General features: G+C 40.3%; 1 protein-coding gene across 1 annotated transcript in view; it reads left to right on the top strand.

Moving 5' to 3' along the window:
* The window catches only part of CNTNAP5 (contactin associated protein family member 5), a 270,547-nt gene that overhangs the window by 117,903 nt on the left and 139,830 nt on the right, over positions 1–12,814 (top strand). The window contains exons 4-5 of the mRNA XM_059476246.1: positions 4,068–4,215; positions 11,076–11,279. Coding sequence (XP_059332229.1) covers positions 4,068–4,215; positions 11,076–11,279 — 352 coding nt within the window. The remainder of the gene's footprint in view (positions 1–4,067; positions 4,216–11,075; positions 11,280–12,814) is intronic.

Below are 12,814 nucleotides of genomic sequence, written 5' to 3'. Positions count from 1 at the left end.
TGCAGCTGCTCTCCCCTCACCTTTCCATGCCTTTGCTGGCTCATAAAAAAAGCCTCATAAAATATTACTGTGCTGCTGTGGTCTGTGTCACAGCAGAGCCCCGTGCAGCCAGGCATTGTGGAACAAGCTTGGTCCGAGGGGCAGCCCTGGCCAGCTGTTAACCTTGTGGCCGCTGGCACTGGGGAAAAGCTTTTGCCTTCAAGAAGCTAGTGGCAAAATCTGGCACTAATGGAGCTCTTTGATTTATAAGCCCCATAGAATGCCAGAGGCAGAATTTCCCATGTAAATCATCTGTCTGTTGTGTTTACAGGGCTTGTTAAAAGACACAGATTGAGGGGCTGTGCTCCCTCCCAGAGCAACTATGTTGCATGGGAAATGCAAGTGCTTTGTTTTCTGCACTTGTTCGTCATTTTGGTCCTGGGAATTAATCCTTATCAACAACAAGTTGTAATAGAGGCCATTTCTCAAGAGGACTTCTGCCATTCTCACCGATAGGTTTACTGTTAATCAATATTTGAACCTCCAGGGTTGTGAAATCTGGTGCTGCATCCTACTTTCATCTCCTTAAATGGATGGATTTTTTCTGTGTCAGCTGTGGATCTTAAGTTTTCCAGTGACCATCTGTGGCAATTGGTATTATTCAATCAATGGTCTACAGCCCACAGGTGGTCCATAAAGCATCAAAAGGTGATCTGCATAGCAGTGGGAGTTGGAAAGGAAAATCAAAGCAATCCTGAAGGCACACACACAGTGATGCCCCGTTGGTAGCAGCAAGCAGGGATCTGCCAGCAGCACACAGAACCATCTCATAGGCACAGATCAATGGGTACAGCTTTGCCTGTGGATTTCCTTTCTCTAAACGGGTCATTAGCTCTTTACTTATTAGAGGAACTTGAGAAAAAAAAGTGCTCTAAGAGTGGTATTGGACCTCTGAATAATTTATTTTTACCAGTGTGGCTCTTTTGGTGTGGGAGGGATGTTTTTACATAGTTGCCCATCAGGTTTGGAGTGAACTAACTGATCCGGAGGCTGGATGTGAATAATTCTGGCTCTTGCTGAGGTGTTGAGGGAAGACCCCTCGCAGAGATGCCAGTGGGTGGGCAGCGAGATCAGCTTGCAGTGGGTGTGATACAGCTGTGAATCTTTTCCCTGGCAAAACTACAACCTCCTTGATGCACAGTCAGTCCCTAAAGTTTGCTGGACCCTCCCAGCTTGTTTCACAGCATTAAGGTGTACTTCTTCTTTTGTCTCTTACTTTTCACCTTCACTTTCACTCTAGTCACTGTGTTTTAAGCTTTTCTTCACAACTGGGAGGACTGGAAACCCTCTGTTCCCCCTTTGTTGTTTTTCTTCTTTCCTTTTTATCTTATTAAAGGTGAGACATTTACATAATCACAGGGCTCCAAGGACATGAGCCTTTGGAGCAAACAAACAGAAAACAACAGTCTCCTTTATGCATCTTATATATCCATAAGTGTCTTACTAAAAATGTGGGGACTGCCACAGCTACGACTGTGAGGCAGTCTCTACTGACAGTTTCATTAGTTTCTTGTTCTGAAAAGAACAAGATTTTTCACTTGAAATGTAAGGAAAAAAATCTAGGAAAGACTCTCTGCTGGAATTTGAAATTGGCTCCTATGTGAAAAGCAGTATGAGTAACATCAGGACATATAGAACTTCTGTTTGTTCCACTCCTCAAAACATATCTGCTGTATTTGGTTAACTTTTAATTAACATCAACAAGAATCCCCATTAAAAAAAAATATAGCTTATTTTATGAGAGGTTAGTTAACTGTCATATCATACTTGTAGAAAACAAGATCTTGTGCATAAAAAGTTCAGAGCTAGAGGTATAGGAAAAGCAAAGCTTTGAGGACAACTGGGATAACCAGATTTTTCCCCTTTTCAGCCTGATAAGCTCCTAATAGAAATAATTTTACAGATCTGTAATGGATTAACCCCAACTATTACCTGAGCCCCACAGAGCTGCTCACTCTCCCTCTGTGGGATGGGGGAGAGAATTGGAAGATTAAACATGAGAAAACTCATGGGTTGAGATAAAGACAATTTAATGGGTAAAGCAAAAACCACTCACACTTTTGCAAGCAGAGCAAGGAATTCATTCTCCACTTCCCATGGGTAGGGAGATGTTCTGCCATTCCCAGGACATCCAGGCTCCATCACGTGTAATGATGACTTGGGAATACAAATTCCATCACTCTGGACATCCCGCTGTCCTTTCCCCAGCTCTGTGTGCTGCCAATGGGATGGGATATCCCTGTGGTCAGCTGGGGTGACCCCTCCCATCCTCCCATCCCCTCCAGTCTCCTCCCTGCTGGGATGAGGAGCAGAAAAGTCCTTGGCTCTGTGCAAGCACTGCTTGGCAATAACTAAATCATCTCTGTATTGTCAATGCTGTTTCCAGCACAAATCCAAAACACAGCCCCATGCAAACTACTATGAGGAGAATTAACTACACTTCAGCCAAAACCAGCACATGATCACATGTTTTGAAGGGTGGTTTTTCAAGGAGGTAACTGGGATTGTGAGAGATCATCTCAGTAACATTGTTCATCTTCAGAGGCAGGCAATAACAGCAATGAAATGCAAAGAATGTTTTAAGAAGGGAGATATATGTGGTCTTTTACATTCATGACTGGGTGGAAAATAAGGCCTATTGTATATAGAAGAGAATTTCCCCAAGTTACAGTTTTTAAGGTGAAATGAAATAAACAAGGTATGGTTTCAAAGGATTGTGCCTTAGAAATGTTCCAGAATATTGTTTATTTAATATAGTTCTAATAAAACAATTGAATTCTGAATTTAGTAAAACATGAATATGCTAGATTTGAGGTTTTACACCATCTATAATAACATTTGGAAAAATGTTGGAATGCTTGTGTTTGAGGAAAAAAAAATGAATGGAGATGAACCCTTAATCTCTTTAACACATCCTTGAACCATCAAAATGAATTGTAGGTCTGCTTTAATGGGGTTATTCCAATTTTGCTCACAATTACATTGTGTTGGTGAATGGTGCCAATTTTTTTCTGCCAATGCAGAAGCATTTTAAACTGGTACAACTTTTTGTGATGAAATTTTATGCTTACAAAATGCAGGACCTCTTTTACAAATATGGCTTTCCTGTGAGATTATGTTTTTCTGTGTTCTCTCTTTGCTTTTCATGTTTTACAAAACTGTTAGCTTCAAATTTCAATCCTAGCTGAATTACTGAAATGTTCTGAGGATTGCAGGAAGTCTGTGATATTCCTGGGCCAATATTACAGATAAGGGTGTAAAGATGAATTGAAAATGCTTCAGGCAGGAATACAGCCTTGAAGTTTTTCTGAAGGTTTGTCTTTGAAATCCCTCGGTCATTCTTCATCCATGAGAGAATTTCCTCTTGCTAAGTTATAATTCTGACTTGGGCCATTAATTTTGGCTTGCTGTTGCAGGCAATTAATTAAATAGGTAAGGAAAGAAATTAAATTATTATGTTTGCATGCTTTAGCTCTCTGGGGTGCAAACACAGTCAAAATGCTGATTCTCCTGTGTACTTACTCAGGCTTTTATCTCCTCCTGTTCCTTGCTTGAGTTTTCTGTTGGTATCTGGAAGTCCTGTTCTTCTTCCCAGACTCTCAAGAACTTTAGTGGCTTGTGTCTATCATTTAGTGCTTCCATGAGTGCACCAAAGGCTAAATCATGCCCCGTCTTTCACTGTGCTGACAGGACTCTGATTATTTTAGGGGTTGATGGAGTATTACAGTGCACAGGAATAGCCTGGCTTAGGAGAAATTGTGCAGCATCTTCATCACCATGCCCGTCTACAACCTGCTTTTGTAACTCTGTGTATACATCCCCACTCTGCTGAGGTGCTGCTGTCTCCCTTGTTTCCCTTCATAAGAGGTGCAGCACTTAGCAGAAAACTTGACAATCAATTTAAATAATTTTAAGTAATTTTTGGGACTAAGAATCGTGAAGAGGAGTGGCAGTTCACGGCCTTTGTTGAGAGTGCTGCATTCGCCTCTTGTTGCTCAATGTCTCACCAAGGTTTTTTGTCCTTCCAGGTTTTCACAGGGAACAGCAATGCTGACAGTGTGGTACACCACAAACTGCTGCACTCGGTGAAAGCTCGATTCCTGCGCTTCATCCCCCTGAGGTGGAACGTTGGTGGGCGGATAGGACTGAGAGTTGAGGTCTTCGGCTGCTCTTACAGTAAGTGGCTGCATCTTAACCCACATTTTGTCAAAGAGCTTTTACTTGGTGCTGGTGGTGCTGTGGGAAGAGTGCAGTAAAAGTTTTATGAGTTAGAATGTAACATGAAACACATTGCCATTGTTTATTTTTTATATTAGTTGCTCCTGCCTTTCTGCCCAGGGATGTGCTGCGCGTCTCACTCAGCTGGTGGAGCCTCCTCAGGGCCGAGCCCACTACAGAGCAATTTGCTGCTTCTGGGAGAGCCAGGCAGTCACATGCTGCAAAACCTCCTGCCCACTGAAGGTCACAAGGCTAATTAGGAGCTCTATAGTGCTATATTTGCCTAAACAGTACGTTTGTGAGTTTACGGCCAGTTACCTAGCTGTGAAGTTCTTTGGATTCTGCAGCTCTGGTTGTATTTGGAGTTGATGACTTTATAGCTTCAGAGTGCAGAAAACCTATCTGCTGATTTAATTGCCTTTACACAACAGCTTTCTTTGGCCACTCTTAAGACGAGATGGTCTTTGATGATATGGTCTGTAGTGTTTAGGCTTTGGAGCAGCTGGTAAATGTTGCTGGCTTGGGGTGTTTTGGTGAGAAATCTTGTCATAATGCTGCAGATGTATGACCTATGGCTGTGACAGACTGAATGTAAGGCAAAAGGACTGATGGTGCTCCATTGCAGAAAATGGATGTCCACTCATGAGGAAAAACAAGTCCAATATTTATTTCTCAGGTGACTTTTTGTTCATTTTTGTGACTTGAGATGCTGCTGGAAATGGGGGAGATTTTGTTGTGTAGAGTTCAGGGGATTAACAACATTTTACTGATAAATTCAGAGTGGTGTGGCACAAGTGACCATCATGTGACACCACTGTACTGGTACATCTCCCAATTTAGCTTAGGTCCTTATCTGTTCCTCTAAGCACAGATAATGGGCTGTAGCAGAATAAGCATGAAAACTATTTGGGAGACAACCTAAATTCATCTAAGCTAAATGAAAGAGAAGTTTATTGAACTTTTTGAGTCATGTTCCCACTGAACAAAGACACAACTCCAGGATTTTGAGGCCTTGTCACTGCCCATTGATCTTAGGACTGCTTCCCATGGTTTCACAGGAAGATTCTTATGGTCTCTATGTAGGTCTATCACATCCATTCAACTTCTTCTAGATGCTGTTTGTCCACCTGTACAGGCACTGTTGACTGACCTACAACCACCTGGTCTGGATGGCCAGCCATTAGGGCAAGAGACCTTTTCCAGGTATATAAGTGAACATGTAAACTGAAAGCTGAAATTCAGAATCAACTGCCTTTGGTGACATAATCCTGAAACAGCCAGCTAATATCTTTTCAAGAGCTTTCTTCTTCCAGACCTCTGCAGTGAAGAGTACAGTCCAAACAGTTGTGTAACAAATAGAACTTGAGCTTTGGGAAGATTGAAACTTTTGTGGCTGTTTTTTCTTTTTTTGATAGTAGTCCATGTAATCTACTACATGAGCACTACTTTCATGTCAGACTGTGGTTGTGTTTTCTGTGATACAAAGAAGATTTCAGAATCACTTGCAGGCTGAGTTGCCTTGTGTTATCATCTAAGTCTACATCTTTGTCCTGTACCCTGTAGTTGCAGGAAATAAAAGTGCTTGTGCAGAATTAAGGTATGAGATTAAAGTGAGCCAGAAAAGAAATAAAGGGATTCATAAAACTTTTACAGGGTGTTGAAATATTCATTCCATTTATATAAATGTGCCATTCACATTTCTCTCTGGCAAATTGCATATGCCAAGCAATACCTGTCTACAAGTTGTGCTTATATAGTTTTACTGACTTGGCTACTCCTAACCCAGACACACCAGCACTGTACAAAAGATGTTTGATCATTTTTAAAATGTCATCTTTAGTGTATACTGACAGAATATCTGCTGCAGATCCTGAGCTGGTGTACAACTACATAAATGCATTTTGTAAAGTTGATAGCAGACAGACTCATCCACTGTGTTCAGTTGTAGCATAAGAAATATTAATAATCTGGGAAAAAAATTTAAAATTGCAAAGCTTAAGTTTCTAGAAACAGGCTGTTGAACAAGCCAGAGAGGACAGTGAAATAGAAGAACAAGTGTATTGAATGTGCACCATCTTCATGCATGTATCTATATGTACATGAAAGAAGGGATGGGATGCTGAGAGAAGAAACAGCAGCAGCTGGTATAAATCCATCTGTAAGAGCCATGTATGGCCTCCCTGCTGCCTTTTCAGGTGAATGTGACAGTCTTGTGGCAGCAGAAGGCTCTGTTATCTCATTTTTGGTATTGGACTTTCCTATGCAGTATTCTCTGCTTGAGAGGCCCCAGGAACACAATCCTGTGCTAACTTTTGCAAGTGCAGCTTTCATTGATGGCTGTTTAGTAGGGGGCACAGGGCAGGTCTTGTAGGTCACCTGCCTGGTGACACTCTGCCAGGACAGAGCAACAAACCATGCTGAGGAATCCTGCTGAGTGCACGGGATGCCAGAGTGGGTAACAGGCTGTGATGGAACTGTGCTGCTGCTGAATGGCACTTACTGTTGTTTATTGCTTCTGCTAGAAATAATGTACTATGAATGTATTCCTCAAGTTTCCCTGTCAAACAAAGGAGCTTTCATTTTTTGTCTTTTTTTTTTTTCTTCTTCTTCTTCTCTTTTTCTTTTCACCCTCTATTTGGCTGCCAGTTGATATTGTTTCTTTGGAAAAATAAAAACATGTTTTGAACAAAAAAGCTATTTCAGATTATGAGTGTACCTGATCCTATCCCTACATATTGAATTTCCTATGAATAAAGGACTCCAAGGCCATCACAGAAGTGTAATTCACAGATAGCCTGCTAAATGTTTACTTTCTTCAGAAAGTATGTATTTAAATGAAAGTGATTACATTTTTTTAAACTCCTGTAAATATCTCATCAGATATCCTCAAAATAGGATCTTGAAAATAGGAAGGAGATGATGATCTGAAAACATACATTAATGTTTCCTGTTCAGAAAAGGATTGATGATGAGTTCTGTGGAAAGTTCCATGCAGAAATATGTGTAAGCCCTTGCTATCCCTTTGCAGCAGTGGCTCCAGCAGGGTATTTGTAACAGATAAGCAGAGCTGCAGCAGAGGACATGCTCAGACAAATGGCAAACCAATTGCTTTTGATGTTGGAGGTGGCAAGGGGCAACAAGTGTATCTTTATACTTGGGAAAAGTCTTGTTAGCTAAGCACAAGGGAAAAGAAAATTGCTGGCACAACTGCTTTTATAGGATAAGATTTATAGGTGCATTGAAGATGCTGATCATATTCTGTAACTGGTTAACAGCCCAAGATGCATCAGCAGAATTGGGTGTATGTGCAGTTAACAGGCTGGGATACCACAGGAGAAACAATGATAGGGTGTGAGACAGGGTGTCTTGTGAGAGCAGAATTCTTCATTTGCAGTTCAGGACTCTGATTTCTCGTACTTTGCTGCCCTTGCTTTGGGGAATATGATCTGATATTGTGCCTTTTTATTAAATGATATTTTTACTGGATTCTTTTTCTTTCTTTTTTTCTCTTTTTTTTTTTTTTTCCCCCACCTTCCTTCATCCTCTCCTTTGTCTTCCTATGAGATAGAAAATAACTCACTGCAGAGAACTGCTTAATGTCTGATGGTCCTTGATCAGTCATGTTTGTAATCAAATGCACAAGGTAAATACCCACATGATTCCTTACCCAAATGAAGCTGAGATTTTTGACAGGGATAAAGCTACATGGCAGAACAGTCACCTCTGAAGTAGTCATCCACATGCGTCCCTTGGGTTGCATGTCTGAGAGAGAGGTGGGATGGCTTTAGGGTCATTCAAGGCTGTGAGTGGCCAGGGGACACATCTGTTCAGACCAGGAGTTGTCCTCTTCCCTTCTGCCTGGAGTTAAAGATTCTGTTCATTGGTGCAAGCTCGAGACTGAAAATTCCTGTCTCACATGGCAACTGTTCCTAGAGTTATTCTTGGTCTAGAATATCTTTGTTAAGTAAGTGTTCCCTTTCCCCAAAGTCACTGGGAGGAAGGGCTTTCTTCTTGAGTGTGGCTGTGTATCCTCTCTGCTGCTGGGAGCAGATTGCTGCACGAGCAGGCTCTGTGCTCTCACTGCTGCCAGCCTGCCAACAGCCTGGTTGATGAGGACAGTGTAGAGAGGAGCCCAGAATGAGTAAAGTCTGTCTTCAGGGAGCGTAAGAACACCAGCAGGCAGTGCAGGATGAAATCGCATGTTGTGTTTTAGTCTGTTATTGCTACAGATTTTCTGAGACTTGAAACATTTTGGATCCTCGTTCTCCTGCTGGAAGAGGGTTATGGACATACATGGACTACAGAAGCACTAAGCAAACACCAAGCAGGTTTTCTGGAGTGGCTGTTTTTTACAGGAACCAACGATTTGTTGTCTTGCAAACTGCCACTAATGACTTTTGGCTGCCAGTGTTAGCATTTATTTGACATATTCTCATTTCATTCAGGGCTATTTATTGGCCAATGTGCTCACAACTGATAATTAGTGGAGCAGAGCTTTTCAGAAACAAGTTTTCCTTTGTGATATGCTCTGTAAATGTCAGCAGTAGAGCTCTTCAAGAAATCATGTTATGCTGTGGCTTAATGGAGAGTTAAGAACAAGAACTGAAGTGTGAATTTAGACTGGCTGGAGCCTTGGATCTTAGGAATAAGATTTAAAGGGGGCGCTTTTTGAGCAGCATTGAATCAGGGCATCCTTGCTCCTGCAGAACCTTTGTTTTTAAGAGCTAGGAGAAAAATCAACTTTAGTTGCAAAATGCCCTGGAAATCAAAGACTGTAAATTCTTTATAAGCTATTTCCTAATTGCTGCCTGTGTTGAAATGAAGCCATTTTTATAAGATACTTGTGATTTACTTTAACCAAATTGTAATTTTAATGTAGTTAGGGGAAATTCACAAGAACTAAACTACGAATTTAATTTGCTTTATAGAAACTGGCAGTCACGGTGTCAATAGAGAGAAGTCAGCAATTCTGAAGAATCTGTTTCAGAACACCTAATTCAGAAGTTAAAAACAGATGGCAGGAATACTTTCGTATTTGTAATAATTCCTAAACTAACAACTGTTCCACACATGCAGGGAAACAGCCTATTATAATTCTGACATCACAGATAAGTTGGTCTTAGTTTATTCAAGAGTGAATTTTCCCCAGGACTGAGTTTCTTTGTAGTTTTAGTCTCATAAAAAAAATCAGTTGCTTTTGATTTGGCATTAAGTTGGCTATGGAGTTACAGAATTTTGCATCAAATTGAAGTGTTGTGCTCCCTACAAGTTTGTAAGTGTGCCATCAAACTCCTGTACAAACTGTCATACTGATAGGCAGAAATTTTCATGATAGTTTCCATGGTAACAAATTGTTAACAGCTGTTTTATTTTCTGAGCTTTTAATAGTTTTTAATTGCAGACCTCTTTAATTTTTTCACTAAAAAAAAAAAAAAAGAGAGAAAAATAGGTTAAAACCCTCTCCCCCAGCTCTTAGTATTTTTGTTTTTTTAAAAGGAGCAGATGAAACTAGTGTTAATGCTTAAAAGGATAAAAGAGCTCTCAATGGAGTTAAGGTGACTCAAATTACTGACTTGAATCACAATACAGTTGCTGATGGGAAGTCTTGATCCTATGAACCTCTCAGTTACTTTTCAGAAGAAAATAGAAAACTGATAGCTTTGGTTTATCATTGAAATGTATGGTTTGCAAAGAGAGAGTCTACATTCTTTCTTCTTGGGCACTAGGAAGTTGTTACTTGGTTTTGTGCCTTTGTCTCAGTAGTTATGTAGTTTAATAAACCTCTGTTCAAATTCTTCATTGTCAGTATTCTTAATTTTTAATATTTTTCTTAACAACAGAAAATACCAATTGACAAAATTGATGCTTTATACATAAATTTTGTCAAATTGCAGTTGGATAGAAATTGGAGTTGAAGTAATGTATGTCAGTCAGATGTTGTGTACAAGATATTAGTTAAAAGTATTTAAAGCTACTTCAAATATCCTGGTTAGAGATGCATTAAAATTTTATTTAAAAATATGTTTTACCTAAAAGACAATTTTTTAAAGCAGAGAGAGTACTTCAGGCTGCTCCTGCCAAAGAAAATATTAATTGCAAGTGAGGAACAGAAAGCTTGTTTCCTACTAGAATGATTGGGATTTTAGAGGCTGGCTGTAGGGGAAAATATGTTTCTAATAGGATTTTCAAAGGTGTATAATCAGTTTAGATGCCCAGTTCCCATGAAATCTCTTCAAAAGCTTTTTGAATTGATATTTGACTATCCCTGCCAGCCTAGACAATTTGCATGCAGGAACATGGCTGATAAATGCCCATCACAAGGAAGCAGCCAGCCCTCGGAGGCTGAGGGGATCCTTATCAGAATGCAGAGGTGGATGCAGGCATGGCTGGCATGCAGGAGCAGCTCAACAGACTCTTGTGAAGCTACAGAAGTGGAGTGAGTACTGAAGTGTTCAAAGTAATGAATAACATCCCTAATGCATTTGAGAGGAACAGCAAATGTGGCAAGGGATGTTCTGGAGATCTGAATATGATGGGAGGCACCTGTTCTGTTCTCAAAAGTTAAATGAGAGAGAAGTGTTGTATGAGGAAGGCAAGTGCAGAGGGGTTCTGGTTTTATCCTCATATTCCCTTTCTCTGGCAGAGGGAGAGGACTGGAAATGGATGAAATGTGGTTTCCCAAATGACCTGTATATCCTGTGGATGTACACTCAGAACAATACCTGACTCCAAACTGTATTTGAAAAGATCCTGAAAAAAATGCAATCCCTCTTCTGATGCTGCCCCTCCTTGCCATTTTGCCATTTTCTTTCTTCCAGAGTCAGATATTGCAGACTTTGATGGCAGAAGTTCACTTCTCTACAGGTTCAATCAGAAGCTTATGAGCACATTCAAAGATGTAGTTTCCTTGAAGTTTAAGAGCATGCAGGGGGATGGAGTCTTATTCCATGGAGAAGGTCAGCGTGGAGACTACATAACCTTGGAACTGCAGAAAGGGAAGCTCTCCTTGCACCTCAACCTGGGTAAGGGTAATTAGGATCATGGTTTTTTTATATAAATCTGTTATTTTTATTAGACAGTATCTGCAAACTCCAGCTGATATCAACATTCTGTGTGCTGATGTCATGCAGGACATGGCAGCTGAGCTAAGAGACCTTGGCTACTCTAACTAGTGTTGAGCAAGGCAGAACTGCTCAATGACTGCTTCTGATTCTTCATATAGCTCCTTTTTCTTTTCTTTTTCTTTTTTTTTTTTTTTCTGTTTTGCATGTGGGTGGGATTTTTATATTATTTTTAAGAACAGCATTCTCAGGAAGTGGTCTTTGGACTGCAGGAAAGGCTTATTTTTGGTTTGTGTCTAATTTTTTTTCATTCACTCAGTGATTCAGAGCTGAGCTGAGAGTACAGAATTTCAATGATAACATTCTGGTCAAAACATTGTTCACACTGCTGCATGTTTTCTCCTGAAAACTCTGAATATTCCTTCTTCAATATCTGTAAGGCTATCACTGTGCAATCATGTTGGATCAGAGCATCAGAGGAAAGGCTGTCCTATTTTTTTCCTGTAGAATGATGCTTGTTTTTTTCCCTGATGGATACACTGAAGCACTTTGAGGCTCCTCCAATAGGAATGATCATACTCCCCTCTTCCAGCCTTACTGCAAAATCTTCACTGGCTTCATCTGTGGGTGTCCCATGGTATTGGCCTCAGCAGTCTCTGCTGGCTCATGTTTCTCATACTGAGGGGTTTAAGTTGGGCATTTTTCCCCTTGTGCTTAATTATGTTTGTTTTAGAAATCAGTAACTATTTTCCACAGCTGTTGGACTTCATTTTTACATAAGCTCATTAATTGTTGAGTCCCTAGGTTGTGCTTTCTTTCTTTCCTTCTTTGTTTTTCAGCAAAGTTTGGAAATGGTAATGCATAATTTTCTGATTTGGGATTTGGATGTTACTTGAACCAAAAACCTACATCCCAAAGCTCTGAATGGGGGAGTCTACCCCACTGAATTGTCCTCTTACAAATTTTCTGTGCTAGGATAAGAGTACACTATAGTTAATTATATTATGTAACTTCCAGAGGAGATACTGTTGTGGATGTGCATTCTGAGATGAGTTGGGTTTTTTTCTTCAGCTGTAGCCCCAAGTGTACAAAATTTTACCCATTTCAGGTCCTCTTTTTTGCATTCACATGTCATGACAGGGGTTTTGATGACTTCTCTTCAATCTGCTTGCATCTTGCCTGGCAGTTTTGGAGCATGTGTTCTCTCCATTCTGTGGGAATGTAAAGGTGGATACATACTCCCTTTCAGTGAGAGGCTCTGAAGTGTTCAGATATGTAGCCAGCTGGAAAACAGAAGAGTGCTTGAAATTACTGGGTTAAAATTACCAGCCTAAATATTTTTATGATTTGTGATCTATACTTTTGGAGAGCTAGGCCAGGTTTAAGAATTTTTATGAGCTGAACAAAACACTCTTATTGCTTCACTGACTAGTGCCTTTTTTTTAAAAAAATTTTCTTGTTAAAATGCAGAAAGCATGGAGTTGACAGTGAAGTGT

The sequence above is a fragment of the Ammospiza nelsoni genome, chromosome 7, assembly GCF_027579445.1.
Source record: "Ammospiza nelsoni isolate bAmmNel1 chromosome 7, bAmmNel1.pri, whole genome shotgun sequence".
NCBI classification, from domain to species: Eukaryota; Metazoa; Chordata; class Aves; order Passeriformes; family Passerellidae; genus Ammospiza; species Ammospiza nelsoni.
This window is presented reverse-complemented; position numbering and strand designations above follow the sequence as displayed.